This window comes from Podarcis liolepis (assembly GCF_965112155.1).
Source record: "Podarcis liolepis genome assembly, chromosome: 4".
In the NCBI taxonomy this organism is placed as follows: Eukaryota; Metazoa; Chordata; class Lepidosauria; order Squamata; family Lacertidae; genus Podarcis; species Podarcis liolepis.
Window position 1 is genome coordinate 104,108,700 of NC_139558.1, and position 27,349 is coordinate 104,136,048.

The window sequence follows — 27,349 nt, forward strand, 5'->3', positions numbered from 1 at the left end:
GGGGGTCAGCTGCCCCCCTGGCTACGCCAATGCCCGGATATCCTTTTCTTCACCGCCTCTATTGCATCTGCAGAAAACAGCAGCAGGAGACTTTTTCAGGTGGTTCACAATTTAGCGGAACCACCTGCAACACCGGGGCCCAGTACAGGCCACATGTTCTCCTGCAATGATTTTGCAAAGTTTTTTGCAGATACCATCGACCATAGCATCCTTCTGGGCCGTCTTGAGGGGCTGGGAGCTGGGGGCACTGTCATACAGTGGTTCCACTCCTTCCTCCTGGCCCATGTTCAGAAAGTGGTGGGGGGGGGATGAGTGTTCAGACCCCTGGGCTCTCACTTGTGGGGTGCCTCAGGGTTCTGTCCTCTCCCCCATGCTTTTCAACATTTACATGCAGCCGCTGGGAGAGATCATCAGGAGGTTTGGGCTGGGTGTTCATCAGTATGCGGATGATACCCAGCTCTACCTCTCTTTTAAATCAGAACCAGTGAAGGCGGTGAAGGTCCTTTGTGAGTGTCTGGAGGCGGTTGGAGGATGGATGGCGGCTAACAGATTGAGGTTGAATCCTGACAAGACAGAAGTACTGTTTTTGGGGGACAGGAGGCGGGCAGGTGTGGAGGATTCCCTGGTCCTGATTTTGGTAACGGTGCCCCTGGAGGACCAGGTGTGCAGCCTGGGAGTCATTTTGGACTCACAGCTGTCCATGGAGGCACAGGTCAAATCTGTGTCCAGGGCAGCTGTTTACCAGCTCCATCTGGTACGTAGGCTGAGACCCTCCCTGCCCGCGGACTGTCTCGCCAGAGTGGTGCATGCTCTGGTTATCTCCCGCTTGGACTACTGCAATGCACTCTACGTGGGGCTACCTTTGAAGGTGACTCGGAAACTACAACTAATCCAGAATGCGGCAGCTAGACTGGTGACTGGGAGCGGCCGCCGAGACCATATAACACTGGTCTTGAAAGACCTACATTGGCTCCCATTACGTTTCCGAGCACAATTCAAAGTGTTGGTGCTGACCTTTAAAGCCCTAAATGGCCTCGGTCCAGTATACCTGAAGGAGCGTCTCCACCCCCATCGTTCTGCCCGGACACTGAGGTCCAGCACTGAGGGCCTTCTGGCGGTTCCCTCATTGCGAGAAGCAAAGCTACAGGGAACCAGGCAGAGGGCCTTCTCGGTAGTGGCGCCCGCCCTGTGGAACGCCCTCCCATCAGATGTCAAAGCGATAAACAACTATCTGACATTCAGAAGACATCTGAAAGCAGCCCTGTTCAGGGAAGTTTTTAACGTGTGATATTTTATTGTATTTTTTGTTTTTATGGAAGCCGCCCAGAGTGACTGGGGAGGCCCAGCCAGATGGGCGGGGTATAAAAAATAAATTATTATTATTATTATTATTTGGGGTGAGGCTCTTGGCTGGATTCTGAGCATCTCCCTCCCTTCATCAAGAGATCTCAGAGACCTTTAAAACACAGAACACATGAGACGCAGACTGATGATCCACGTGTTACAGACCAAACGTCTGTACCCCTGCCCAAATGGGTCATAAACAATCAATACATATGATAAGAAGGATGGCCAGGAGGACAACAATCATTATCACCTTTATGTGAGACCTGTTTCCTGGCCCTAAAATTAACAGCCTAAGATTAACATATCAGAAAAGCTACAGCAAGAAATTGCCCACTGTCTTTGATGACCCAGGACGCCTGCCTGTCTAAGTGGGTACGTGACTTGTGAAGAAAGAGAAATGGAACAGGGATGCAGAGGTGTGGATTGATCAAGAATCATATCAAAATAGTTTAAACCCAGTCAACGCAATGCTTTCATTGCTGACACAGATGGCTTACTCTAGATTTGTTATAAATCCTCATAGCAATCCCACCTGATCACTACAGGAAGTGTTGTCTTTTGGCTTGAAGAGCGAAGCTGAGGTTGGCGGAGGAAGGCAGACTTGGGTCGATTCAGTTTCGTTACATAGACTTTAAAGGTGGGAGAAGGAAGTATAGTCGTATTTCTGTGAGTGGAGCAGGGGTCTTCCCACTCATGTGATTTACATGCTCTGAAAGTTGGGATCTGTTTTGAGATTTGAAATATACTCAGAGTCGCAAAGTGATTTCATGCTCTTTATTCAGCTCATAGTGGGGAGGAGGAATGAATGAATGTCCCCTCACAGTATCTGCTTTATATACATTATTTACACAATGGGCTGCACATGATTGGCTAATTCCGGAATTCTACTGTAAGCCAATCAGGTTGTGGATTCACTTCTATCTGGAGCAGGATTGGGTGGTTCCTGCCAACCAATCATACTGCTGCATTGTTCTAGGACCAATCAGACTGCTGCATTCTGAATCCTATTGTTCTAGGACTAATCAGACTGCTGCAATTTGGATCCTATTGTTCTAGGACCAATCAGACTGCTTCAGTTTGGATCCTATTCAACTCAGTACATAACAAGATTTAAATTTTAAAAGGGTGGAGTGGAACTGGATATTGACCATCTTGTTAGCCTGGGGAGCCACATTCTGGTTGAAGGAGGCCAGGATTGCCCCCCCCCCCAAGGTTTGGGATGTCCCTCCTTCCCTCCCGTAGGACTTGAAACCCAGGAGAAAACTCTTGGAATAGCCTTGCCAGGTTCTCAGGGACGGACTCACCTGTCCCCATGTCCTTCTCTTTGCAGATGTGCTGCGGTTGCACATCCCTCCCCCAGAGGTGAGGAGGACTCTCCTGTGTGAGTGTCTGGGGGCCCTGCTCCTTCCTGCCACTTACCACCTGGCCCAGGGCAGGGCCTGACGGGCCTCACTCGGACAGTTGCTGTTACTGCTGGAGGGGTGCAGAGTGAGTGCTTTTAAAATGTTTTTAAAATTTTCTCTAGAATTTTTTGTATGTTGGGGGGGTGGGGGTGGGATGGATCTTTATTGGGCCTGGGAATTTGTTTGATTTTATGTTTTTGTAATTTTTATTGTTTTTTGTTCGTATTGTTTTATTTGTTTTTGTTTTTTTAAGTGTTATTTTGTTCTTAAGGGAAGGGGTCAGGGCTGCTGGGGAGTGGGTCGCATCCAACAAAATGGCTGGAGCATGTTCCACAGGGGGGGATGCACTGGGACAACCTATCTCAGTGATCACGGGTAGGAGGAGGAGTTACGCTAAGACCAGACCATGTCATTACAGAGGAGGCAGGTTTAGTCGTTGTTTGAGGACTATCCCTGCCTCCGGGTCTGGTCCTGACCGGATGGATACTAGAATCAGCAAGGGATACCCACATAACCTGAAGGTGTTGCTGTGCAATGCCAGGTCAATGATTCATAAGACCACTGACATCCTTGACTTGAAAAAAAAAAAAATTCTTCCAGTAGCACCTTAAAGACCAACTAAGTTAGTTCTTGGTATGAGCTTTCGTGTGCATGCACACTTCTTCAGATACCACTTTGCAAAATCATTGCAGGAGATCATGTGGCCCGTACTGGGCCCCGATGTCGCAGGTGGTTCCGCTAAATTGTGAACCACCTGAAAAAGTCTCCTGCTGCTGTTTTCTGCAGATGCAATAGAGGCGACAAAGAAATTCTTCTTCGCCGTCGCTATCGCCACTTGGTAGGCTCGACGTTGAGCTCTAACCTGTGTCCGCTCAGATTCGGAATGAGTTTTCCGCCACCAGCGCTCTAGCCGTCTCAACGATTGTTTCATTGCCCTCAGATCCGTGGAAAACCACAGGGCTGTCCGGGCTCCATGCAATCGGAGAGGGCGCTTCGGAGCCAAACAGTCAATAGCCCTGGTTAACTCCGCATTCCAGTGGGCCACCAGGGAATCAGCTGAAAGGCATCAACATGGGATAAAGCATCCCCTACCACTCTCTGGAAACCATTTGGATCCATTAAGTGGCGGGGGCGGACCATCCGAATCGGTCCCACCTCCCTGCAGAGGGGAAGGGTCGCAGAGAAGTCCAGTTGCACCAGGAAGTGATCTGACCATGGCACTTCTTTCGTTTCGCTTTTACTTAGTGTCAGATCACCAACATCCATAGAGGTAAACACCAGGTCCAAGGCATGTCCGCGGCTATGAGTTGGGCCAAACATATTCGGGGACAGCCCCATGGAGGCCATGCTTTCCACGAAGTCCCGAGCGGCCCCTTGTAAGGTTGTGTCGGCATGGATGTTAAAATCCCCTAGGACAACCAAGCTAGGGGTCTCCAGGAGAACATCCGCCACAACCTGAAGCAGCTCGGGCAGGGAATCCTTGGTGCAGCGGGGAGGTCGGTACACCAAAAGGAATCCTGTACTGCCCCTATTGCCCAACTTCCAGAACATGCACTCAGAAAGCTGGGTCTTCCCAATAGGATGCCTGGTGCAAACTAATGACTTCCTAAAAATCACTGCAACCCCCCCGCCCGCCCACATGACCTGGGTTGCTGTGCGTAAGAGAAACCTGGTGGACAAGCAGCGACAAGGACAGGCCCATCTGCTTCATCCAACCAAGTCTCTGTTACACATGCCAGGTCAAGTCCTCCATCCATGATCAAGTCAAGGATCCAGTAGTAGATAGGTAGCCGTGTTGGTCTGCCATAGTCAAAATAAAAAAAAATTTCTTCCAGTAGCACCTTAAAGACCAACTAAGTTAGTTCTTGGTATGAGCTTTGGTGTGCATGCACACTTCTTCTGAAGAGCGTCTCCTCCCCCATCGTTCTGCCAGGACACTGAGGTACAGCTCCGAGGGCCTTCTGGCGGTTCCCTCACTGCAAGAGGCCAAGTTACAGGGAACCAGGCAGAGGGCCTTCTCGGTAGTGGCGCCCGCCCTGTGGAACGCCCTTCCAGCAGATGTCAAAGTGATAAACAACTACCTGACATTCAGGAGACATCTTAAGGCAGCCCTTTTCAGGGAAGTTTTTAACGTGTGATTTTATTGTATTTTTGGTTTTTATGGAAGCCGCCCAGAGTGGCTGGGGAGGCCCAGCCAGATGGGCAGGGTATAAATAATAAATTATTATTATTATTATTATTATTATTATTGTTATTATTATTATTATTATTATTATTCCTGGAATGGACAAACACACAAGACGTAACCGGCTGTGCAGTCACATAAACAATTCTCTTCTATATATTCTTATCACAATATCAAATGTTTATCTTGCACATAAACAACACATAAAGTGCAATAATATAGACGAGAGCCAGGGACTCTGTGGTGGGGGCAGGTGAGGGCCGCTTTGGCCCAGACTGGCCCCTGACCCTGAGACGCTCTTTCCTCCCGCAGGACCTCAGGTGTTACGCCCTTTGGGAAAGTGGGGAGGAACAGAAACCAGCAGTCAACAGCATCCCTTCTCTGCTGGCCTTTGCCCGAAGGTTCCCCCATCTCAGAGCACGTGGCTCTCCCTCGTGGATTCAGTCCTTTCATCACTTCCATCTCCCCAAGAGACTCCCAAGGCTACTCATCCTCTGCAGTTGAGAACAGACCTGACTGAAAAGAACGGCTTCCTCTTCTGGTGACACCAGAGAATTCTAGAAGACATACACCCTTTCCATAGCATTATGGATGCACGATTCCCACAGACTAGTTTCTTGGCAAGACAAGGGCCTTCTCTGGCCATAGAGTGTCCTCCTCAGCAACTCCAAAGAAGGAGCTGGGTTGCAAAAACTGCAGCAAGGGGGGGGGGGCAACCCAGGCTAATGGGGGAGGGGCTGTCTAGCTAGGAAAGCAAGACCCAGAGACAGTTGTGGGAGACCCAGAGACCGGCTTCCTCTGTGCCGGAGCCAAAGCTGCGACAGATGGAGAAGCCAGACCTGCTGGGGGTGTCCATGCTGTGAGCCCCTCCATCCTACACTCTGGTTGAATTTTTGAGTAAATAAAAGTATATGGACCTGGGACCCCTGGAGTCTCACTGCCCAGAGATGGGGGTAGTTTGCAAATATGCACACACAAAAAATAATTTGTGCCTGTGTTCCTAATACATAACTAAGCGTGAAGAGCATGTCATGTGCTTTAGCAACAGCCCTCCTGTAAATAAGGAAATGCAACTTCTGTTGCTGATTTATGAAAAAAGCATCAAGGGGATCTTCTCAGGTGTCTCATGAGTTCTGTGGGGCCCTTCAAGAAAGAGGAGCCATTTCTGTGCCCTGAGCCCCTGTCAGAGAGAAAGGCAGGACAACAACAGCAACAACAAGAATTCTGGTGCACATTGTTGAAAAGTTCTTGCCCCTCCTGATCCGCTGCCCCAAATTGCACTGCAGTGAATTGGGCCAGAGTCCAGCTTCCCAGGATCAGAGAACTGCAGAGTTCTGAATCAGACCGTCAATCCATCTACCTCAGGATGGCCTACACTGATTGGCAGCAACTGCTCTCTGGGTTTCTCTCCCAGCCTTACAAAACACTCGACAGACTCCATCCCCGTGAAGCTGTGGATGAAGAACATCTGAGCCAGGCAGACCCCATGGCTGATCTCCCCAAGGCCAAACCAGAAGATGGCCAGCGTCTTGGGCAGGGTGAAGGTGGAGAGGCCCAGGTCGATGGCCGGAAGGACGGAGAGGAAGTAGAACATGGTCTGGTGGAGGCTGGCTTCCGTTTTGATGATGAAGAGGATGGTGCAGTTGCCCACGAGAGCAACGAGGTAGCCAAGGCAGAAGGGGATGGAGATCCAGGAGTGAAGCGCCTCCAGCCCCGGGACCCCCAGCAGGATGAAGGTGGGGGAATAAAAGTGGGTGGCATTCAAAAGGGGCATTCTCCTCCTGGACCCAGCCAGAGAACACGTCACTGCAACCCTGCCATGAAGAAGAAAACAGGCCAGCATTTTCTTCCATGGCTCCTCATAGACACATGGACTCTTGCCTAGCAATCCTGTTTCATGTTAAGAAAACAATTGTGTGTTTGTGTGGAGGGGATGAGCCTGCTAGCTGGATTTGGCCAGAGTGTAGGTCCCTGTGTCCAAACAAAGAAAATGGAAAAGCAGCCTGCACACTGCTGTATGAGGAACTTTCCTGTCTGCTCCTCCTCTCCCACCCATCAATTCATTGGGCCAATTTAGTCTGACAAAACTGGTGGGGGTGGCGGCTCTCCACTTTCCTCATCCTGTACATGGTTCTGTATTCTTCTGTTGTGTGTCTCCCCCCCCCTCCGCCACCACCACCACCACATTTCCCACTAATGTCTCCTTCATCAAAACCAGCCTTTCTCTGCGGGGAACCTGATTCCTCCACCACCACATGCCCTGATCTTCTCAATCACCTCTTGCAGCTCTACAGTGACCAGAGCTGGACATTCCAGCTCTCAACAAGCTCAGTCAATGAGTCGCCAGGGGGAGCAAGGTCCCGCAAGGCTTGGTGGAAATGCTGCTTTCTGGTCAGCCAAGTGGAGTCAGATCTGAGGGATACTCCTCCATCCACGATGCAGCTGCCAGTAGACCTTTGACTCTGTGGCTCAGCAGAGCACACCTTGCTGTGTTGATCTGTAGGTGAGCTTGCAGAACAAAAGGTCCTCTCAAGGTGAGTGGAAAGGTGGGGGAGTAATAGAATCATAGAATGGACAAGTTGGAAGGGACCACAAGGTGCTTCTAGTCCAACCTTGCTGTGTTAATCTGAAGGTAAGCTGGCAGAAAGGCAAAAGTCAGGCTGTCAGTTCCTCACGAAGGGAGGGCTTCTCCACATCCCAGAGTGCAGAGTGGGGGGGCAAGGAGGGCAGGTCTGAGAACCTGCTCTGGTTCTCTCCAATACTCACCTGTGGGGGAGGGATGTGCAACCGCAGCACATCTGCAAAGAGAAGGACATGGGGACAGGTGAGTCCGTCCCTGAGCACCTGGAAAGGCTATTCCAAGAGTTTTCTCCTGGGTTCCAAGTCCTACGGCAGGGAAGGAGGGACATCCCAAGCCTTGGGGACCAATCCTGGCCTCCTTCACCAGAATGTGGCTCCCCAGGCTAACAAGATGGTCAATATTCGGTTCCACTCCACCCTTTTAAAATTTAAATCTCAAAACAGATCCCAACTTTCAGAGCATGTAAACCACATGAGTGGAAAGACTGCTGCTCCACTCACAGAAATAGGACTATGCTTCCTTCTCCCACCCTTGAAGTAAACGTCTATGTAACGAAACCGAATTGACCAAAGTCTGCCTTCCTCCGCCATCCTCAGCTTTGCTCTTCAAGCCAAAAGACAACACTTCCTGTAGTGATCAGGTGGGATTGCTATGAGGATTTATAACAAATATAGAGTAAGCCATCTGTGTCAGCAATGAAAGCATTGAGTTGACTGGGTTTAAACTATTTTGATATGATTCTTGACCAATCCACACCTCTGCATCCCTGTTCCATTTCTCTTTCTTCACAAGTCACGTACCCACTTAGACAGGCAGGCGTCCTGGGTCATCAAAGACAGTGGGCAATTTCTTTGCTGTAGCTTTTCTGATATGTTAATCTTAGGATGTTAATCTTAGGGCCAGGAAACAGGTCCACATAAAGGTGATAATGATCACTGTCCTCCTGGCCAGACAGAGAGAGACACAGAGACACATACAGAGATTATTATACGCACCCTTCCCAGAGTCTTGCTGGTTCAAGCCTCTGTGTGTATTCTTATTAATCAGAGTTCAATCCTTCCTTCACTTTGGGAACGCCTCACTTCCCCGTCCCCGGGCGAAACCCCCGGCCTTTCATTGGTAGAGCTGCCACCACGCCAGTAGCAGCTCAGTGCTGCGCAGGGACTGACTGAGCGGGCTGCGAGATGCTTTCAGCCTCAGACACTTGGTGGGTTCTGAAATGGCCGTGCAGGCCAGATTCACGACCCTGGCGGGCTGGATTCAGCCCACGGGACATAGTACGAGGACCCCTGGCCTACACTGACTGGCATCTCCCCAGAGTTTCAGGCAGGGATTTCGTCCAGGCATTGCAGGAGATGCCAGGGGCTGACAATGGGACATTCTGCATGCCAAGCAGATGCTCTAGGGCTCCCCATATTTCCCTGCACTTTCAATGTTATGCTATTAGCAATTGTGGAGATTCCACCTGCCTCTTTCGAAAGGAGAACAGTCACCTGATCAATTTAATTAATTAATTAATTAATTATAATAATAATAATTTATACCCCACCCATCTGGCTGGGTTCCCCAGAGACTCTGGGCGGCTTCCAACAAAATATTAAAATACAATAGTCCATCAAATATTAAAAGCTTCCCTAAACATAATAACAACAACCATCCATTTTCAGTCCATTGAATTAGCAATTAAGCATTTCTGGAAAGGGAAATGGCATACTTTTGTTGCATGCATAAGCGTGCATAAGAAGGTATTACTCATTTATGACGAGAATAGGATTTATTTATTTTGAACTTTGCTTGGTTCCTCCTTGGCAGCCAGTGCAATGGTTTCAGCAGGGCTAGAACTCAGGACCCGCTGCCTTGAGGGACATCTAAGAGCAGTTGGGCAGGGAAAGGTCTCCCTTGGGGGGTGGTGGACTCTCCTTCCTTGGAGGTTTCTCAGCAGAGATCGGACGGCCATCTGCCATGGATGCTTTAGCTGAGATTCCTGCATTGCTGGGGGTTGGACTAGATGACCCTGGGATCCCCTCCTATCTCTCCACTCCGGAATTCTAGGAGGAGCTTCCTTGCCTCCTGCAAAGCCCTTTTCCCTGCAAGCTCTTCCTCTGGTTTCTGACCAAGGGAGGGAGATGCTCAGAGTCCAGCCAAGAGCCTCGCGCTCCAAAAGGATATCTGGGCATTGGGGTAGCCAAATAACAAATAATAAGAACATGAGGTTCTGCCAAGCGAGAGAGGGCTGAGCTGGGTGGACTCGGCTTGGCAAGGGTTAAAGGGAACCGAGCTGCCTTCCTAGAGAGGCCAGGAAGCAAGGGGGGCAAGTCCTCCAGAGCCAAGGCCCCTCCCTCCCCAGTCCTTTCCTGCAAGGAAGGGGGGGGGGTTGCTTTGTGTCTCTGCTGCAAGGGCTGCCTCGCTGTCCCTTCGTGGGATCTGGTGAGTCTCTCCTCTCTCTGGGATCTGGTGAGTCTCCTCTCTCTCTGGGATCTGGTGAGTCTCCTCTCTCTCTGGGATCTGGTGGGGGTCCCAGGGCTGCAGCAGGGGAGGGGGCCTGGGGGGGTCTGATCTGCTCATGCGGGGGGGAGGACCCCAAGTCAGGGAGGAGAGGGTCCTGCCAGGGAGGGGCCAGGTCTGCCACGCTCTCCTTCCTGCAGATCAGAGGATCCCAAACTCATTTGCCCCCCCCCTTCAGAAAAAATCTCCCTTCTTTAAACAAAGGAGTCCCTGGGACTTTAACTCTGTGTGACGTCTCTCAGCCTCATTGCACAACAGAGGGAACAAATCTGCAAATGGTTTTCCAAAGCTGAAGGAGGAGGTGGACTAGCCCCCCCTCCAAAAAAAAAGGGTGGGAGAGAGAGGCCAGGGATAGAGAGAGGGATCCCAGCCCAGAGTCCGGCTGCTGCATTGGGGACCAGTTTCCCAGTGTCTCCCAGGGCAGCTCCCCACGGAGGCCACGGCAGCAATCCCCTCGCGCCCAGAGCAGGGCATCCCAGGACCACATCCTCTCTCTCCCAAAGGGATTGTTGCTGGAAATGGGCGCTGCTACTCACTGAGCCTCCAGGGACCTTGGAATCTATGTGTGTTAAGCTATCTAACAGAATACTAATACTAAATTACCCGCCTAAATTTCAAGGGAGGTGTCTTTGGCCTCATCCACTTGGCCCTCAGGGGTTGGCCAGATACATTCCTGGCCCTCAGAGCAGAGAAAAAGGGACCCCACCCCAGGAGTCTGTCTGGAGAGGGGCAGAGAGTCCAAGTGCAAGAAAAGGAGACAGCAGCAGGGGAGTGGGGGTGGGGGAAAGCAACTCCTGAGGACCCCCGGATGAGGACCCCCACTAGAGCCAAGCATCCATTTTCCACAAGATACAAATGACTCCCTTATCAGTCAGTTCTGACTTCATGCATTGACTGGAAGGCAGCAGAAACCAGACTGATTCACCTCAGAGAAATCCCTTTAGTTCCCTCCACATTTTGCATTTCTAGAAGGCTAGAGACATATTTCGTCTCCTGTTCCTCCTCTTTACTCCCCAAAAGATAGCTCATGGACTCGAATGCGGTGTAGTCCAGCCCTGGTTCCCAGCAATCCATGCTTGCTCAGGGAACCTTTTTCTTCTCCTGATATTAGACAACTTTTTTAACAGAACAATGTATTTGCTTTGTAGGATTTCCTAGAGGTTTTCATTAAGACGGACAGAACTTGGCAGAAGACCAAAGGGTTCCTTCCCATCTCTCACAGGCTTCCTGAGAGCACAGATGGATGAGCGAGACTCAGCTGGCCCTGGAGCAGGAAGAGGCCATGCCATCCAAACTGGAAGCAGTGGGGGATTCTGGGAAAACTCTGGGCAGAAGATCCTGGGTGAGGAGGGCACCCTCTGCTCAGAAGTGCAGAGCCAGCAGGTGAGGCAATTCTGCTTCCAGGAGGCCAAAGGACCCCGAGAGGTTTGCAGCCGACTCTACCACCTTTGCCACCAGTGGCTGAAGCCAGAAAGGCACACCAAAGCTGAGATGCTGGACCTGGTGATCTTGGAGCAGTTCCTGGCTGTCCTTCCACCAGAGATGGAGAGCTGGGTGAGGGAATGCGGAGCGGAGACCAGTTCCCAGGCGGTGGCCCTGGCCGAAGGTTTCCTCCTGAGTCAGGCAGAGGAGAGAGAGCAGGTGAGAGAGACTTTCCTCTGGATACTCCAAAGGAGCTCCAAACAGGATGGAGAACATCCCATAATGCTCTGCTGATGGCCCATCCTTTTTCTGGGAAGACATCCATGGAATGAGATCTAACACCCTTTAAGTCTTTGTCATTCTTTTACTAATATTTCTCCCCATTCTCTGTTTTGAATCCTTGTTTCTTTTTCAGGGAAAGGATCTCTTTGCAGAAATGGACCTGGATTCCTGTGAGGCAGAGAGGCCTCCGTTGGAAACCAGAGAGAGGCCACTGGGTAAGGAGGAAGGTGGTTTTTCTTTGTTTGGTCTCATTCTGTTGGTTTTCCAACTCATCTGAGGGTTCTTTGTCACGGCTAAAAATTGGCCTCTGTTTCTTTAATGCTTAAAAAGCTGGGTCAGCATGAGTCAGCTGCCTGCCCCGGGTTGTATATATAGAGTGAGAAATGTTAGTTTGGTTTGGGTTGGTTGGTTGGTGAAAGCTGGTAGTGTTGATGTGTGTGTGAGATTTTGACCAGCTTCGGCCCATCTGAAGCTGATACAGGCTCGTCTTATCTTGAGCCCAAGCAGAGTAGTCCACACAGCAGAAGGATAAGCAGTATGTGCCACATTCTCAACTTTATTTCCACTCTATTTTTTTTACAAACACTGACAGGTTATGGGCCCAGTGTTTCTGAGCTTGTGCAGAGTGCAAAACGACTGACAGCATCTGAGCAGGGAGCTGGTGAGTCCTGGTGGTGTATGGAGCCAGTTGGTGGCAAGCTGTAACTGTCTGCAGTGACGCTGGGGCAGCTAGGATCTGAGGATCAGGAAAGCACTCAGCATCGGCTACTGGAAGAGTCTGAACTCCTAGAGGACCACAGTAGGAGACTCACAGAGCAGCTACACCAGTACTCTGCAAGGATACTCTTCTCGGGGACTCTTTTATGCCAACAGAACCTTTTTTTTTTAAACAAACACTGATATTCTTTTCATCTTGTTTTGCGGGGAGACAGTTGGGAACAAGGGTCCAGAGGAGGGGAGATGGGTTTCTGCACATCTAACATATGAAATGGGCCCAAACATCCAAATGCTCTCAGCAAGTAAGGCTTTCTGAAAGGCCCATCTGCAGTTAGAGATGTCCTGTTTCCCCTGTGAGAGAAGCAAGCACTCCTGGTGTCCTGTTTACATTTTTTCTCTTGCAGGTGACAGAATGATGCCAGCAAAACCTCCTGATCCGCCTTTTCATGGGGGCAGAAGGGAAGCAGCGGCTGTGGAACCAGATCAGGTCAGGGGAAGCTGCCTTGTGGGGACAGAGGCCGAGGGATGGAGCAATGTCATGGACTGGTTGGGCACAGAGGAGTGGTGGGAGGAAGCAGCCAGGGAACCAGGAAGAGAAGACGGCTCGGAGCCGAAGGAGTGGAGGTGGAGGAAGGATGAGTGATCAGAGGGAGAAGCCTGGGAAGAGGAGGTGTCAGAAGCTGAAGGGGTAACAGGGCTTAGTGAGCTGGGAGACACTGTGGCAGAATGCAGTACAGAATCAGAGGCAGAAGAGGAAGGAGGCGAGTGGGAGAGGGAAGTCGAGAGGCAGAGGTGAGTCAGGAGAAGGAGGAGCCATCGGTGGCTCCCTCTCCTGCCAGAAGCCACCCTCCCTGCTTGTCTCTCAGAGCCAGGAAACCCCCTGCGTTGCAGGAATCTCTGCTAGATTTTCTTCAACTTAATCTTATGTCACTGTAATCCCTTTTTCTTTCTCAACACCTCGACATTTTAGCATTCATCAATTTTATAATAGTTCTTAAGATAAACTTTGAATTTCTTCCAATCCTCTTCCGCCGTCTCTTTCCTCTGATCACGGATTCTGCCAGTCATCTCAGCCAGTGTCATATAGTCCATCACTTTCATCTGCCATTCTTCCAAGGTGGGTAGATCTTGTGTCTTCCAATACTTTGCGATAAGAAGAAGAAGAAGAAGAGTTTGGATTTGATATCCCGCCTTTCACTCCCCTTAAGGAGTCTCAAAGCGGCTAACAATCTCCTTTCCCTTCCTCCCCCACAACAAACACTCTGTGAGGTGAGTGGGGCTGAGAGACTTCAGAGAAGTGTGACTGGCCCAAGGTCACCCAGCAGCTGCATGTGGAGGAGCGGAGACGCGAACCCGGTTCCCCGGATTACGAGACTACCGCTCTTAACCACTACACCACACTGGATAAGTATTCTTGCTGCTGTCGTAGCATACATAAAGAAAGTTCTATCTTTCTTTAGCACCAATTGGCCGACAATGCCCAAGAGAAAGGCCTCTGGTTTCTTAGGGAAGGTACATTTAAGTACTTTTTTCATTTCATTATATATCATCTCCCAGAAGGCCTTAATCTTTGGGCACGTCCACCAAAGGTGGTAGAAAGTACCTTCAGATTCTTTACATTTCCAGCACTTGTTATCAGGCAAATGGTAAATCTTTGCTAGCTTGACTGGGGTCGTGTACCACCTATAGATCATTTTCATAATATTTTCCTTTAAAGCATTGCATGCCGTGAATTTTATCCCGGTGTTCCACAACCTTTCCCAGTCAGCAAACATAATGTTATGACCAATGTCCTGTGCCCACTTAATCATAGCTGATTTAACTGTTTCGTCTTGTGTATTCCATTTCAGCAGCAAATTATACATTCTTGACAAGTTCTTAGTATTGGGTTTTAACAGTTCACTTTCTAATTTTGATTTCTCCACTTGGAAGCCAATTTTCCTGTCCTGTTTGTAAACCTCCATTATTTGATAATAATGGAGCCAATCTCGTACTTTGGGTTTCAATTTCTCATGACTCTGTAACTTCAATTTATCTCCATCTTGTTCCAAAATTTCCCAATACTTTGGCCATTCGGCCTCCATATTGAGTTTTTTCAATGCCTTAGCCTCCAAGGGTGACAACCATCTAGGGGTTTTGTTTTCCAACAAGTCTTTGTATCTTATCCAAACATTATATAATGCTTTTCTAACAATATGGTTTTTGAAAGCCCTATGCACTTTAATTTTATCATACCATAAGTATGCATGCCAACCAAATGTGTTATTGAAACCTTCTAAATCCAAGATATCTGTATTCTCGAGGAGCATCCACTCTTTCAGCCAGCAAAACGCTGCTGCTTCGTAGTACAATTTTAAGTCCGGCAGGGCAAATCCCCCTCTTTCTTTTACATCTGTCACTATTTTAAATTTTATTCTGGGCTTTTTGCCCTGCCAGACAAATTTCGAAATGTCTTTCTGCCACCTCTTGAAACAGTCCATCTTGTCAAGAATCTGCAAGGTTTGAAACAAAAATAACATTCTAGGCAGTACATTCATCTTGATAACTGCAATTCGGCCTAACATTGACAATTTCAAATTTGACCATATTTCTAGATCTTTTTTGATTTCTGACCAACATTTTTCATAATTGTCTTTATACAAGTTCAAGTTTTTAGATGTCAGATGAACCCCTAGGTATTTCACCTTCTTGACCACTGTCAAACCTGTTTCATTCTGGAATTTCTCCCTCTCCATACCTGTCAAATTTTCCCCCAAAACTTTAGTCTTTTGTTTATTCAATTTAAATCCGGCCACCTGACCAAATTCTTGAATTATCTCCAACACCCTTTTTGTACTAGTATCTGGCTCTTGTAAAGTAAGTACCAAATCATCTGCAAAAGCTCTTAACTTGTAATGTTTTGCTCCGACCTGTACACCTTTAACCTGCTGGTCATCTCTAATCATATTTAGCAACACCTCCAGAACCGAGATAAAAAGTAGTGGGGAAATTGGGCACCCCTGTCGTGTCCCTTTTTCTTTTTCTTTTTCTTTTTTTAATTTTTTATTGCGTTTTTCCAAATACAAATAAACAAGGAAAGCAAAAAGAAAAAAGGAAGAGAAAAAGATAAAAGAGAAAAGAAAAAACAAACCATTTCATCAACTTATTTCAACTTTCCAACAGACTTCCCCACATCTCCCGCACAGAGCATTCTTAACAATAAATTTATCAACAAATTATAACCTTGTTTCGTATGTTTCTTTTATACTTTCAGTTACAATTTAAGTTTAAATTCCTTATTTCCCATTTACTCTATAATATCCTTTTTTGACCGTTTAAGCATTGATTTTTCCATTAACATTATCTAATTTCATATATATTCCACTCTCGTTGCTGGGGCTAACATTCAAAGTCATGCGAAAACCTATAGTTCATATAACTTATAAAACTTTTGCAAATAGTCTTTAAATTTTTTCCAGTCCTCCTCCATTGCTTCTTCTCCCAAGTCTCGGATCCTGGCAGTCATCTCAGCCAACTCCATGTAGTTCATCAATTGCGTCTGCCACTCTTCCAGTGTGGGCAAATCTTGAGTCTTCCAATACTTAGCAATAAGGATTCTTGCTGCCGTGGTAGCATACATAAAAAAAGTTCTATCCTTCTTTAACACCTTTTGGCCGTCAATGCCCAAAAGGAAGGCCTCCGGTTTCTTAGGGAAGGTGTACTTAAACACCTTTTTTAACTCATTGTAAATCATTTCCCAGAAGGCCTTCACTTTTGGACAAGTCCACCAAAGATGAAAGAATGTCCCCTCAGCCTCCTTGCATTTCCAACATTTATTATCAGACAAATGGTATATCTTAGCAAGCTTGACTGGGGTCATGTACCACCTGTATACCATTTTCATAATGTTTTCTTTCAGGGCATTACATGCCGTAAACTTCATACCGGTGGTCCATAACCTTTCCCAGTCCTCAGACATAATATTATAACCAATGTCTTGAGCCCATTTTATCATGGCTGATTTAACTGTCTCATCCTGAGTATTCCATTTAAGCAGCAAGTTATACATTCTCGATAATACCTTGGTCTTTGGTTCTAGCAACTCTGTCTCAAGTTTCGATTTTTCCACCTGGAATCCTGTTTTTTTATCCAACTTAAAAACCTCATTGATTTGGGCATAATGAAACCAATCTTGCACCTTACCCTTTAATTTTTCAAAACTCTGCAACCTCCAATTATCTCCAATGTTTTCTATTATTTCCCAATATTTCGGCCAACCAGCCTCCATATTAGGTTTTTTCCGAGCCTTGGCCTCTATTGGTGATAACCACCTCGGAGTCTTACTTTCCAGTAAGTCTTTATATTTTTTCCAGACCAAAAATATTGCTTTTCTGACAATATGGTTTTTGAACGTTCCATGTGTTTTTGCCTTGTCATACCACAAATACGCATGCCAACCTAACGAATTGTTAAAGCCCTCCAGATCTAAGACATCAGTGTTTTCTAACAGAATCCAATCTTTCATCCAGCAGAAGGCAGCAGCTTCATAGTATAACCTTAAGTCCGGCAGGGCAAACCCCCCTCTTTCTTTTGCATCAGTTAATATTTTAAACTTTATTCGGGGCTTTTTGCCCTGCCAAACAAATTTCGAGATATCCTTCTGCCACTTTCCAAAACATTCCACTCTGTCCACGATCTGCAAGGCTTGAAACAAGAACAACATTTTTGGCAAGACATTCATTTTTATAGCTGCGATTCGGCCTAACAAGGATAGTTTCAATCTTGACCAGATTTCTAGGTCTTTTTTGACTTCTGACCAACATTTCTCATAGTTATCTTTAAATAAGTTCAAGTTTTTAGAAGACAAGTTAACCCCCAGGTATTTCACTTTTTTAACAATGTTTAAGTCTGTTTCCTTCTGGAACCCATCTGTTTCAGAAAATGTCAAATTTTTCCCTAGTACCTTAGTTTTTTGTTTATTCAACTTAAATCCCGCCACCCGACCAAATTCTTGAATCAATTCTAAAACTCTTTTTGTACTAGATTCTGGCTCCTGTAATGTTAAAACCAGGTCATCTGCAAATGCTTTCAGTTTATATTGTTTCGTTCCGACCCGTATCCCTTGTACCTGCCGATCCTTCCTAATCATATTCAGCAACACCTCCAGGACCGAGATAAATAATAGAGGGGATAGGGGGCACCCCTGTCGTGTTCCTTTTTCAATATAAAACTCTTCTGTCACCACATTGTTCACTATCAACTTAGCCTTTTGTTGTGAATAAATTGCTTCTATTCCATTCTCAAACCCCCATCCCACTCCCATCCCTTCCAAATTTTTCTTCATAAACTTCCAAGAGATATTATCAAAGGCCTTCTCTGCATCAATAAATATTAGCACTGCTTTGGTGTTAATATTTGTTTGCAACAGTTCCAAAATGTCAATAATGTTCCTGGTATTGTCAAACAAATGCCTGCCTGGAAGAAAGCCTGCTTGGTCCTTATGAATTACTTCATTTAGTACTTTTTTAAATCTATTTGCCAAAATGTCTGCAAATATTTTGTAATCCACATTTAGGAGTGAGATGGGACGGTAGTTCTTAAGTTGAGTCTTTTCAGTTTCCACTTTAGGTATCAATGTGATGAATGCTTCTTTCCACGTTTCTGGTGCCCTCCCTCCCCCCATAATCTGGTTACAAACCTCCATTAATGGTTGTATCAAGTAGTCTTTTAATGTCCTGTAATACTTGGAGGTAAGTCCGTCAGGGCCTGGAGATTTGCCTAGCTGCATATTCTGAATGGCATCCTCAATTTCCTGTTGTGTTATTTTACAGTTCAAGATTGATCTCTTTTCTTGAGATAGTTCTGGTAGGCCATTGTCTTTTAAAAATTGTTCTATTTCAATCGCTTCCTCAGACCCTTGGGTATACAGTTTTTAAAAATATTTCTGGAAACACTTTCTAATTTCTCCCGGTTTCTGAATGTTTTTCCCTTCAACTTCTAGGTTGGTAACATAATTTAATTTTTGTCTCTTTTTCAACTGCCAAGCTAGCAGTTTCCCACATTTGTTCGCAGATTCAAAAGATCTTTGTTTCATTTGTTTAATTTTCCATTCCACTTCTTGGTTTATCAATTTCGTATATTGTGACTGGTGGAATTTAATTTCTCTTAAAATCTCTTTTGATTTTGGATTCAATCTTAATTTTTTCTCTCCATCTCTTATCTTCTCTAGTATCTTATCCTTTTTTCCATTCCAAAGTTTTTTCTTGATCGTGTTCTGTTGTATCAGAAACCCTCTCATAACAGCTTTACTTGCGTCCCAGATTATTCTTTTTTCCACCGAGGTACTCAAGTTTATTTCAAAGTAGTCCTTTAAAGCTTTTTGGGCCTTCTTTACAATCTCTTGATCTCTTAGCAGGTTGTCATTCATTTTCCATCTGAAGGAATCGGCTGGAGTGAGTCTCACTTCCATTTTCAAAGCATTGTGGTCGGAGCAGGTCTTTGGGCAGATTTCCACTCTTATAGTCTTAGGTGCCAGCCCTCTAGTTGTCCAAATTTGGTCGATTCTTGTCCATGACAGGTGGGCCTCAGAGAAGAAAGTTCCTTCTTTACCTAAGGGGTTTCTTGTCCTCCAAATGTCAATCAAATCCATATTGTCAGTTAGTTCAAAAAAGGTTTTTGGTAGTCTGCCGTCCTTAGTTAAATTCTGGTTCTGTGACTTATCCATATAGGTAGAGACCACCCCATTCATGTCTCCCATCATAATGATGTTGGAATAATCCAGATAGTCCAGTAATGTCTCATGCAGCTTCTTGTAAAATTCTGATTTCCCCTCATTTGGTGCGTAGATTTCTAATATCAAAATTTTTTCTCCTTGAGTTTGTATTTCAATTGCCAGGATTCTTCCTTGTTCATCTTTAAACAAAAATTTCGGTGCTAGGTTCTCCTTTGCGTAAATCACCACACCTCTCTTTTTAACTCTGTCTGATGAAATAAATTCTTGGCCTAATCTTTTGTTGATTAATACTTTCCTATGGAGCCTAGTCACATGAGTTTCTTGCAAGCAAATTATATCCAAGTGTTCTTTTTTCAAAATATGGAAAATCCTTTTGCGTTTTTCCGGGGAATTTGCGCCATTAATGTTCCAACTATACAGCTGCAGAGACATCCTGTATCAATCTGTTGTTGCTCTTTATGGGGTGTCTTCTTTCTTGTCCAAGTCCGAGGGTGTTGGTTCTTTTCCAAGTTGTGGTGGAGGCCAAGGAACTGCTGTTCCCTTCTGCAGGTCCTCTCCGTGGTCGTGTAGGAACTTCTGACTGTCCTCTCTCGTTTTAATTTTAACCTTCTTTCCTTTGTAGTTAAATGATAAGCCTTGTGGAAACTCCCACCTGTAAGGTATCCCGTTGCTTCTCAAAAGTCCAGCTAGATCAGTGTAGTTAACTCTGAGATCCAATAATTGTTTAAGGATATCCTTGTAAATTTCTGCTCTTCTGTCCTGGATCTCAAGTGATTTATTAAAGTGGAGGTCTAGTATTTTGTCTCTCTCCTGTTTGGTCCTTAGAATAATCAAACAGTCTCTGGGCCTGTCCTTCCTGGCAACTCTTCCCAATCTAAACGCAGTTGTTATTTTAAAATCTTTGTCTTCCTTTATACCCCAGAATTTAGAAAATTCTGTTGTCAAATAGCCGGTCAGATCTTCTTTCTCGAGCTCTGGGATAGAGCGTAATCTTAAATTATTTTCTCGATTTCTCAATTCCACCATAGACAGATAGGCCTGCTGGTCACTGATGTGCTTGTGTAGTGGCCTTACCTCTCCTTTCAGTTCGTCCACTTTCTGAATTGCTTGGTCAGCTTTCTCATTTGCAGCCTCGGCCAGTTTCCGGTTCTCAGAAGTGGCGTCTTTTAAATTCCCAATTGCTTGTGAGTGCTGAGCCACTTGTTCAGATAGTTTAGTAATTGAGGATGTGGCTAAGTCAATTTTTGCTGTTTGGTCGTCAACCTTCTTATTTAAAATTGCGAATTGCTGTAACATTTCATCTAGAAGGGTGCCAGATCCCCCTGCTGCCATATCCTCAGTTGTTGGCTGTTCAGCTTCCTTTAATGGAGCTGTTGTTGAAGGTACAGCTCCCTGTAGAACAGCAGGGACTGAAGATCTGCGAGACTGGGAAGTCAAAGTTGTTTGTACAAGTTGGCCTTTCCCTGCTTTCGACGCAGATCTTGTTTTTGGATGGCCGCTCATACCACAGCTGTCTATGAGTCAAGGTCAAACTGTCAAATATTCCATGGGAAAGACAGTCTCCAAAGTAGATAACAAAACAGCAGAGAGTCAAAACAAAGTTAGTTCCCAGGAGTTTGTAAATCCAAAGCTCCACAAGGGGGAGTGTTGTTACAGTTCAGAAAGAAAAGAAGAAAGTTTTAGTCGCCATTAAAGTTCCTGCAGGCCAATAAATTAACAATAGTCCTTAAAACTTTTCCACTTGCAGAGCCCTTTCAAAACTGCCACAAAAGTCTCATCTGAAGGTGCAAGATACAGTTGCTTAGTTGTATCTTCCAGTAAAGCCTCTAAGTGTCTGTTTCATCTTTATAAATTGTATCCGCAAAAGCAACCCTTTTCCCCTGCCAGCCCGGGGCTGGGTTCTAAAAATTTTTAAAGTCCACAAAAGGAGAAGGTTCCCAAGTTGCATTAACACAATAACATAGAGAAGAAAAAAAGCTTGCCTTTCCTTTCAATTGCCAGTTCCACCGAACGCATGCTTCCCAGTTTATAATCCCTTTCTATTGCTTCCAGCCTGTCAGTTCCTTTGTCTTTGATCTCTAAGCACTGCCGGGAGACAGACTTCCTTTTTCTCGTCTCCCGCTTTCAGCCAAATTTACAATTTGTAGTTCCAAAATGAGATATTTCTTACTCACGAGTAAGTAGTTTAGGGTCCAAAGTTTAAGGAAGAAAGGTCGGCGCTCATCAGCAGCAGCCGCGCGGCTTCGCTCCCGCAGAAAGAGCGATGTACTCTCAGCACCGCTTCCCCTCCGCGCTTCCGGAGCCCCTTACGGGGTCCCTTCTTCGTTTTGGGGGTCGCTCCAGGTGCCCGCCGAGTCCCACGGCCACGAGCTCACTCTGCTTGTGGTTTTTCTTAGTGGATCGTCGCTGTGCCGTAGCGAACGATCCTTTCCTGCGGAGCCCCTCTTCAGAGACTGAAGAGGACCGCCATTGCCTGTTTCGAGCCGCCTCCGGAAGTCTGTCGTGTCCCTTTTTCTATCTTCAGTTCTTCAGTTATCACATTATTTACAATCAACTTAGCTTTTTGTTCAGAATATATCGCACCCATACCATTCTCGAATCCTTGGCCTACCCCCATCCCATGAAGATTCTTTTTCATAAAACTCCAAGAAATATTGTCAAAGGCTTTCTCCGCGTCCACAAATATCAGTACTGCTTTAGTGTTTATATTCACCTCCAATAGTTCCAAAATGTCTATTATGTTCCTCACATTATCTGATAAATGTCTTTTTGGGAGAAAGCCTGCTTAGTCCTTGTGAATCTTCTCCATCAACACTCTTTTCAATCTTTTTGCCAAAATGTCTGCAAAAATTTTGTAATCCACATTGAGTAATGATATTGGGCGGTAGTTCTTAAGCTGAGTCTTTTCAGTCTCTGTCTTTGGTATGAGTGTAATATAAGCTTCTTTCCACGATTCTGGCGCCCCTTTCCCCTCCAAAATCTCGTTGCAGACTTCCTTTAACGGTTGTACCAACCACTCCTTCAAAGCTTTATAGTATCTGGAAGTCAGTCCATCTGGTCCTGGAGATTTGCCCAATTGCATGTTCTGAATGGCACCTTCTATCTCTTGTTCTGTTATTCTCTGATTTAGATCCACCTTACTTTGATAAGAGATTTTTTGTAATCCATATTTTTTAAGGAATTCATCTATATCCTCTTCGTTCTGCGGTCCTTGTGAATATAATTTTTTAAAATAGCTCAAGAAACAGTTTCTAATCCCGTTGGGTTTAGTTATATTCTTTCCATCCACTTCTAGATTTGTAACTGTATTTAGTTTCTGTCTTTTCTTCAATTGCCAAGCCAGAAGTTTGCCACATTTATCCGCAGATTCAAATGTCTTTTGTCTCATTTGCTTTATCTTCCACTCAATCTCTTGATTCATCAATTCCATATATTGTGTCTGATATAGCTTAATCTCTCTCAAAATCTCCTGGGACTTTGGTTTTGATCTCAATTTCTTCTCTCCTTCTTTTATCTTTTCCAAGATCTTTTCCTTCTTCTCATTTTGCTTTCTCTTTTTTACCGAATTTTGTTGAATTAGGAATCCTCGCATCACAGCTTTACTTGCGTCCCAGATCACTCTTTTTTCTACATCAGTTTTTAGGTTTATTTCAAAATAGTCCTTTAAGGTTTTTTGGGCCTTTCTGTGGATCTCCTCATCTCGAAACAGGGTGTCATTCATTCTCCATTTGAATTGACCAGTTGTTGTAAGTTTCATTTCCATCTTCACGGTGTTATGGTCAGAGCAAGTCTTTGGGCAGATTTCTATCTTCTTGATCTTTGGAGCCAGCCCACTAGTAATCCAGATTTGGTCGATTCTGGTCCAGGTCATCATTGCTTGAGAGAAGAAAGTTCCCTCTCTTTCGAGAGGGTTCCTTGTTCTCCAAATATCTATCAAGTCCATATTTTCAGTCATTTCAAAGAAGGTCTTTGGAAGTCTCCCTTCCTTAGAGATTGTCTGTCTTTGTGCCTTGTCCATATTTGTAGAAACCACACCATTCATATCTCCCATGATTACTACATTGTAGTCCAAATAGTCCATCAGAGTTTCATGCAGCTTCTTAAAAAATTCCGCCTTCCCTTCATTTGGTGCATAAATTCCGACTATTAACAATTTTTCTCCTTGTATTTGTATTTCAATTGCCAGGTATCTTCCTTGTTCATCTTTAAACATCATTTTTGGGGCCAATTTCTCTTTTGCATAAATCACCACTCCTCTTTTCTTAACTTTATCCGATGAGATGAATTCTTGTCCTAGTCTTTTATTTATAAGTAATTTCCTGTGTACCCTGGTCACATGAGTTTCTTGTAAACAAATCAAATCCAATTGTTCTCTTTTCAAAATATGAAAAACTTGGCGTCTTTTCGTAGGCATGTTCAGCCCATTACAATTCCAACTAAGGAATTGCAGGGCCATCTTGTTATTTAGCATTCACTCCTCCTACCGCTCCAAGTTGCTGCTCTTCCTCTGATGGTGGTTTAAGTCCAAATGATAGATTCAGGATGTCTACAGCTCCTTTTACCTCTGAGGTTGGGTCTACCGTTCCCTTCTGCAGATCCTCGTGGTTTTTCTCCAAAAACTTCTCTTTGTCTTGAATTGTTTTTATTTTCACCTTCTTTCCCTTGTAGTTGAAGGACAGTCCTTGTGGGAACTCCCACCTAAAAAGTATATTGTTCCTTTTCAGCAGGTAGACCAGATCTTTGTAGAAGGTTCTCACCTCCAGAATATATTTAGGGATGTCCTTGAAGATTTGTATATGGGAATTTTCAATTTCCAAGGCCTTTTGGTAATGTAGTTTTAATATTTTGTCCCTTTCTTCCTTGGATCTAAAAGTAATCAGGCAATCCCTCGGAGTCTTTATGTTCTGTCTCCTGCCCAATCTAAATGCTGTTGTGATCTTAAATTCTTCCTCCTGCAATTCTTCCTGCCAAAAGTCAGAAAACTCTTGTGTGAGAAACTCCACGAGGCTGTCCCCTTCACTTTCAGGAACTAATCTTAATTTCAAGTTTCTCTCCTTTCTCTGTAATTCCAGCAAAGACAAGGCCGCATCATGTTCATATACTTTTTTGGAGATCGGTTCTAATTTTTCCTGTGTCTCTTCAGCAATATTTCTGGCGTCCTCTGCAATTTTACGTGTTGCAGAGTTTTCTTCAATCAGTTTATTTATAGATTCCGTATTAGAAGTCACACTTTTCATATTCAAGTCCAACCTTGCTGTTAGTTCTGTTAATTTTTGTGAATTTTCTGTACTCTGCTTTGTCAAAGCTTCTAAAGATTGATTTATCTTGAGTAACGCCTGTGTCATTGAATCCATGGAAACAGCTGTCACTTTTTCTTGCCCAGCTGCTCCTGTCGGTGTTAGGCTTGATATTGAGCCTCTTTTCTTTTGTTGTTGTTGTTTTGCTTTAGCTCTAGTGGTTATCTCATCCGCTGGGCCGCTCATGTCCCAAGGACGTTCTCACAGGAGCAGTTCCCTGATGGAAAATCCCACTGTCTTAATCTGTTGCTTTGCAACTGTTACTTCTCAACCCTCTAGAGGGAGCAAAACAAAATGTCCAAGTGAAGGAAACACAGAACTAAGAACAAAGAAACCAGGAAACTTCAATATAAATGCTGCAACACTTTTTCTATGTAGTTTCTCTGTCAACACAGTCCAATATGTTGTGGCAGCAAAGCCCCAAAACTTTGTATCAGGTAGAATATCAACTATGTAGCTTTGTAACAAGTTTCTAAAATCAGTTCTCTGTCCTGGTGTCTTATTTTGGCAGTCCGTTTCAGGGGATTAAGACAGCGGAAAACTTTTCTCTTTCAAATAGGTCATGCAGGTTAATAAAGTTACTTTTTCTCCCCTCTGCCCCTGCTTGCTAGAGAGGAGGTTCGTGTCCGATGCCAGGCTTAAACAGTCCTACAGTATTTTCATTCAGATGCAGCTTTATATTTTCGTTGCTTTATCTGTCATGCAGTCGGGGGAAGGCAGACTTCCTTAATTTTAACCTTCCCCGTTTCCGGCCAAATTTCAGATTTAAATTTTTAAAGTCCAGATAATCGTTCAATCCTACTCACGGGTTTTTCGATCCAATTTCAATTTACAGGAAGAAATCAGCGCTCTCCGTTCATGGCGACGCGGCTTCGCTCCGCGAGCTGGGTTGCGACTCTCAGCACCGCGCTCTCCCAATGCCGTTCCGGAGCCTTTAAAAAGGCTCTTTCGCAGTAAGGGGGCGCTTCTGGTGCCCACCGAGTCTCCTTGTTCACAGGCTTCCGCGCCTGTGATTTTAGGGGTCCCCCGCTTGCCGTAGCGGGTCAGACCCGAACTCGCGAAGCAGTCCTCCTCCGGAGCTCGGAGGGAGGACCGCCATTAAACGCTGGCGCCAACCGGAAGTCCCGATGTATCTGCTTTTTAAGATGCTGTCTAGGTATGCCATCACCTTTCTCCCAAGGAGCAGGCGTCTTTTAATTTTGTGACTGCTGTCACCATCTGCAGTGATCATGGAGCCCAAGAAAGTAAAAGCTCTTACTGCTTCCATTTCTTCCCCTTCTATTTGCCAGGAGGTGATGGGACCAGTGGCCAGGATATTCGCTTTTCTGATGTTGAGCTTCAGACCATATTTTGTGCTCTCCTCTTTCACCCTCATTAAAAGGTTCTTTAATTCCTCCTCACTTTCTGCCATCAAGGTTGTGTCATCTGTATATCTGAGGTTGTTGATATTTCTTCCGGCGATCTTAATTCCGGCTTGGGATTCATCCAGCCCAGCCTTTCGCATGATGAATTCTGCATATAAGTTAAATAAGCAGGGGGACAATATACAGCCTTGTCGTACTCCTTTCCCAATTTTGAACCAATCAGTTGTTCCATATCCAGTTCTAACTGTAGATGAGGTGATCAGGAACTCCCATTTCTTTAAGAACTTGCCATAGTTTGCTGTGGTCGACACAGTCAAAGGCTTTTGCATAGTCAATGAAGCAGAAGTAGATGTCTTTCTGGAACTCTCTAGCTTTCTCCATAATCCAGCGCATGTTTGCAATTTGGTCTCTGGTTCCTCTGCCTCTTCTAAATCCAGCTTGCACTTCTGGGAGTTCTCGGTCCACATACTGCTTGAGCCTGCCTTGTAGAATTTTAAGCATAACCTTGCTAGCGTGTGAAATGAGTGCAATTGTGCGGTAGTTGGAGCATTGATCTTGCCACCTCTTCTTGATGTCTTCTACTTCTGATAGGTCCTTTCCACTTTTGTCTTTTATTATGAAAATCTTTGTACAAAATGTTCCTTTCATATCTCCAATTTTCTTGAACAGATTTCTGGTTTTTCCCATTCTATTGTTTTCCTCTATTTCTTTGCATTGCTCGTTTAAGGAGGCCTTCTTGTCTCTCCTTGCTATTCTTTGGAAATCTGCATTCAGTTTCCTGTATCTTTCACTATCTCCCTCGCATTTTGCTTGCCTTCTCTCCCCCGCTATTTGTAAGGCCTCGTTGGACAGCCACTTTGCTTTCTTGCATTTACTTTTCATTGGGATGGTTTTAGTTGCTGCCTCTTGTATAATGTTACGAGCCTCCATCCATAGTTCTTCAGGCACTCTATCCACCAAATCTAAATCGTCTCTTGTGTTGTTGGAAAAGAGTGTTTGTGATGACCAGCTTGTTCTCTTGGCAGAACTCTATTAGCCTTTGCCCTGCTTCGTTTTGAACTCCAAGGCCAAACTTGCCAGTTGTTCCTTTTATCTCTTGACTCCCTACTTTAGCATTCCAATCCCCTATAATGAGAAGAACATCCCTCTTTGGTGTCATTTCTATAAGGTGTTGTAAGTCTTCATAGAATTGGTCATTTTCAGTTTCTTCAGCACCAGTGGTTGGTGCATAAACTTGGATTACTGTGATGTTAAAAGGTCTGCCTTGGATTCGTATCGAGATCATTCTATCATTTTTGAGATTGCATCCTAGTACAGCTTTCGCCACTCTTTTGTTGACTATGAGGGCCACTCCATTTCTTTTACAGGATTCTTGCCCACAGTAGTAGATGTGATGGTCATCCGAACTAAATTCGCCCATTCCCATCCATTTTAGTTCACTGATGCCCAGGATGTCAATATTTATTCTTGCCATCTCATTTTTGACCACATCCAACTTACCAAGGTTCATGGTTCTTACATTCCAGGTTCCTAT

At 45.3% G+C, this 27,349-nt stretch overlaps 2 protein-coding genes across 15 annotated transcripts in view; both read left to right on the forward strand.

Annotated features, from left to right (window-relative positions):
• The window catches only part of LOC310705032 (uncharacterized protein), a 357,812-nt gene that overhangs the window by 314,182 nt on the left and 16,281 nt on the right, over positions 1 to 27,349 (forward strand). For 5 of the 13 annotated variants that reach the window (XM_083499301.1, XM_083499302.1, XM_083499298.1 and 2 more), the window contains exons 3-4: positions 11,859 to 11,940; positions 12,847 to 12,929. In XM_083499301.1, the coding sequence (XP_083355427.1) occupies positions 11,859 to 11,940; positions 12,847 to 12,929 (165 nt within the window). Of the gene's footprint in view, positions 1 to 9,848; positions 9,944 to 11,169; positions 11,663 to 11,858; positions 11,941 to 12,846; positions 12,930 to 27,349 lie in introns of those variants that run through there. The other 8 variants (XM_083499303.1, XM_083499304.1, XM_083499297.1 and 5 more) reach the window with 3 other exon arrangements.
• The window catches only part of LOC310705056 (uncharacterized protein), a 69,912-nt gene continuing 52,438 nt past the window's right edge, over positions 9,876 to 27,349 (forward strand). Inside the window, exon 1 of one of the 2 annotated variants that reach the window (XM_083499382.1) lies at positions 9,876 to 9,970. The gene's annotated coding sequence lies outside the window, so the exon portion shown is untranslated. Of the gene's footprint in view, positions 9,971 to 13,404; positions 13,712 to 27,349 lie in introns of those variants that run through there. The other variant, XM_083499384.1, reaches the window with a different exon arrangement.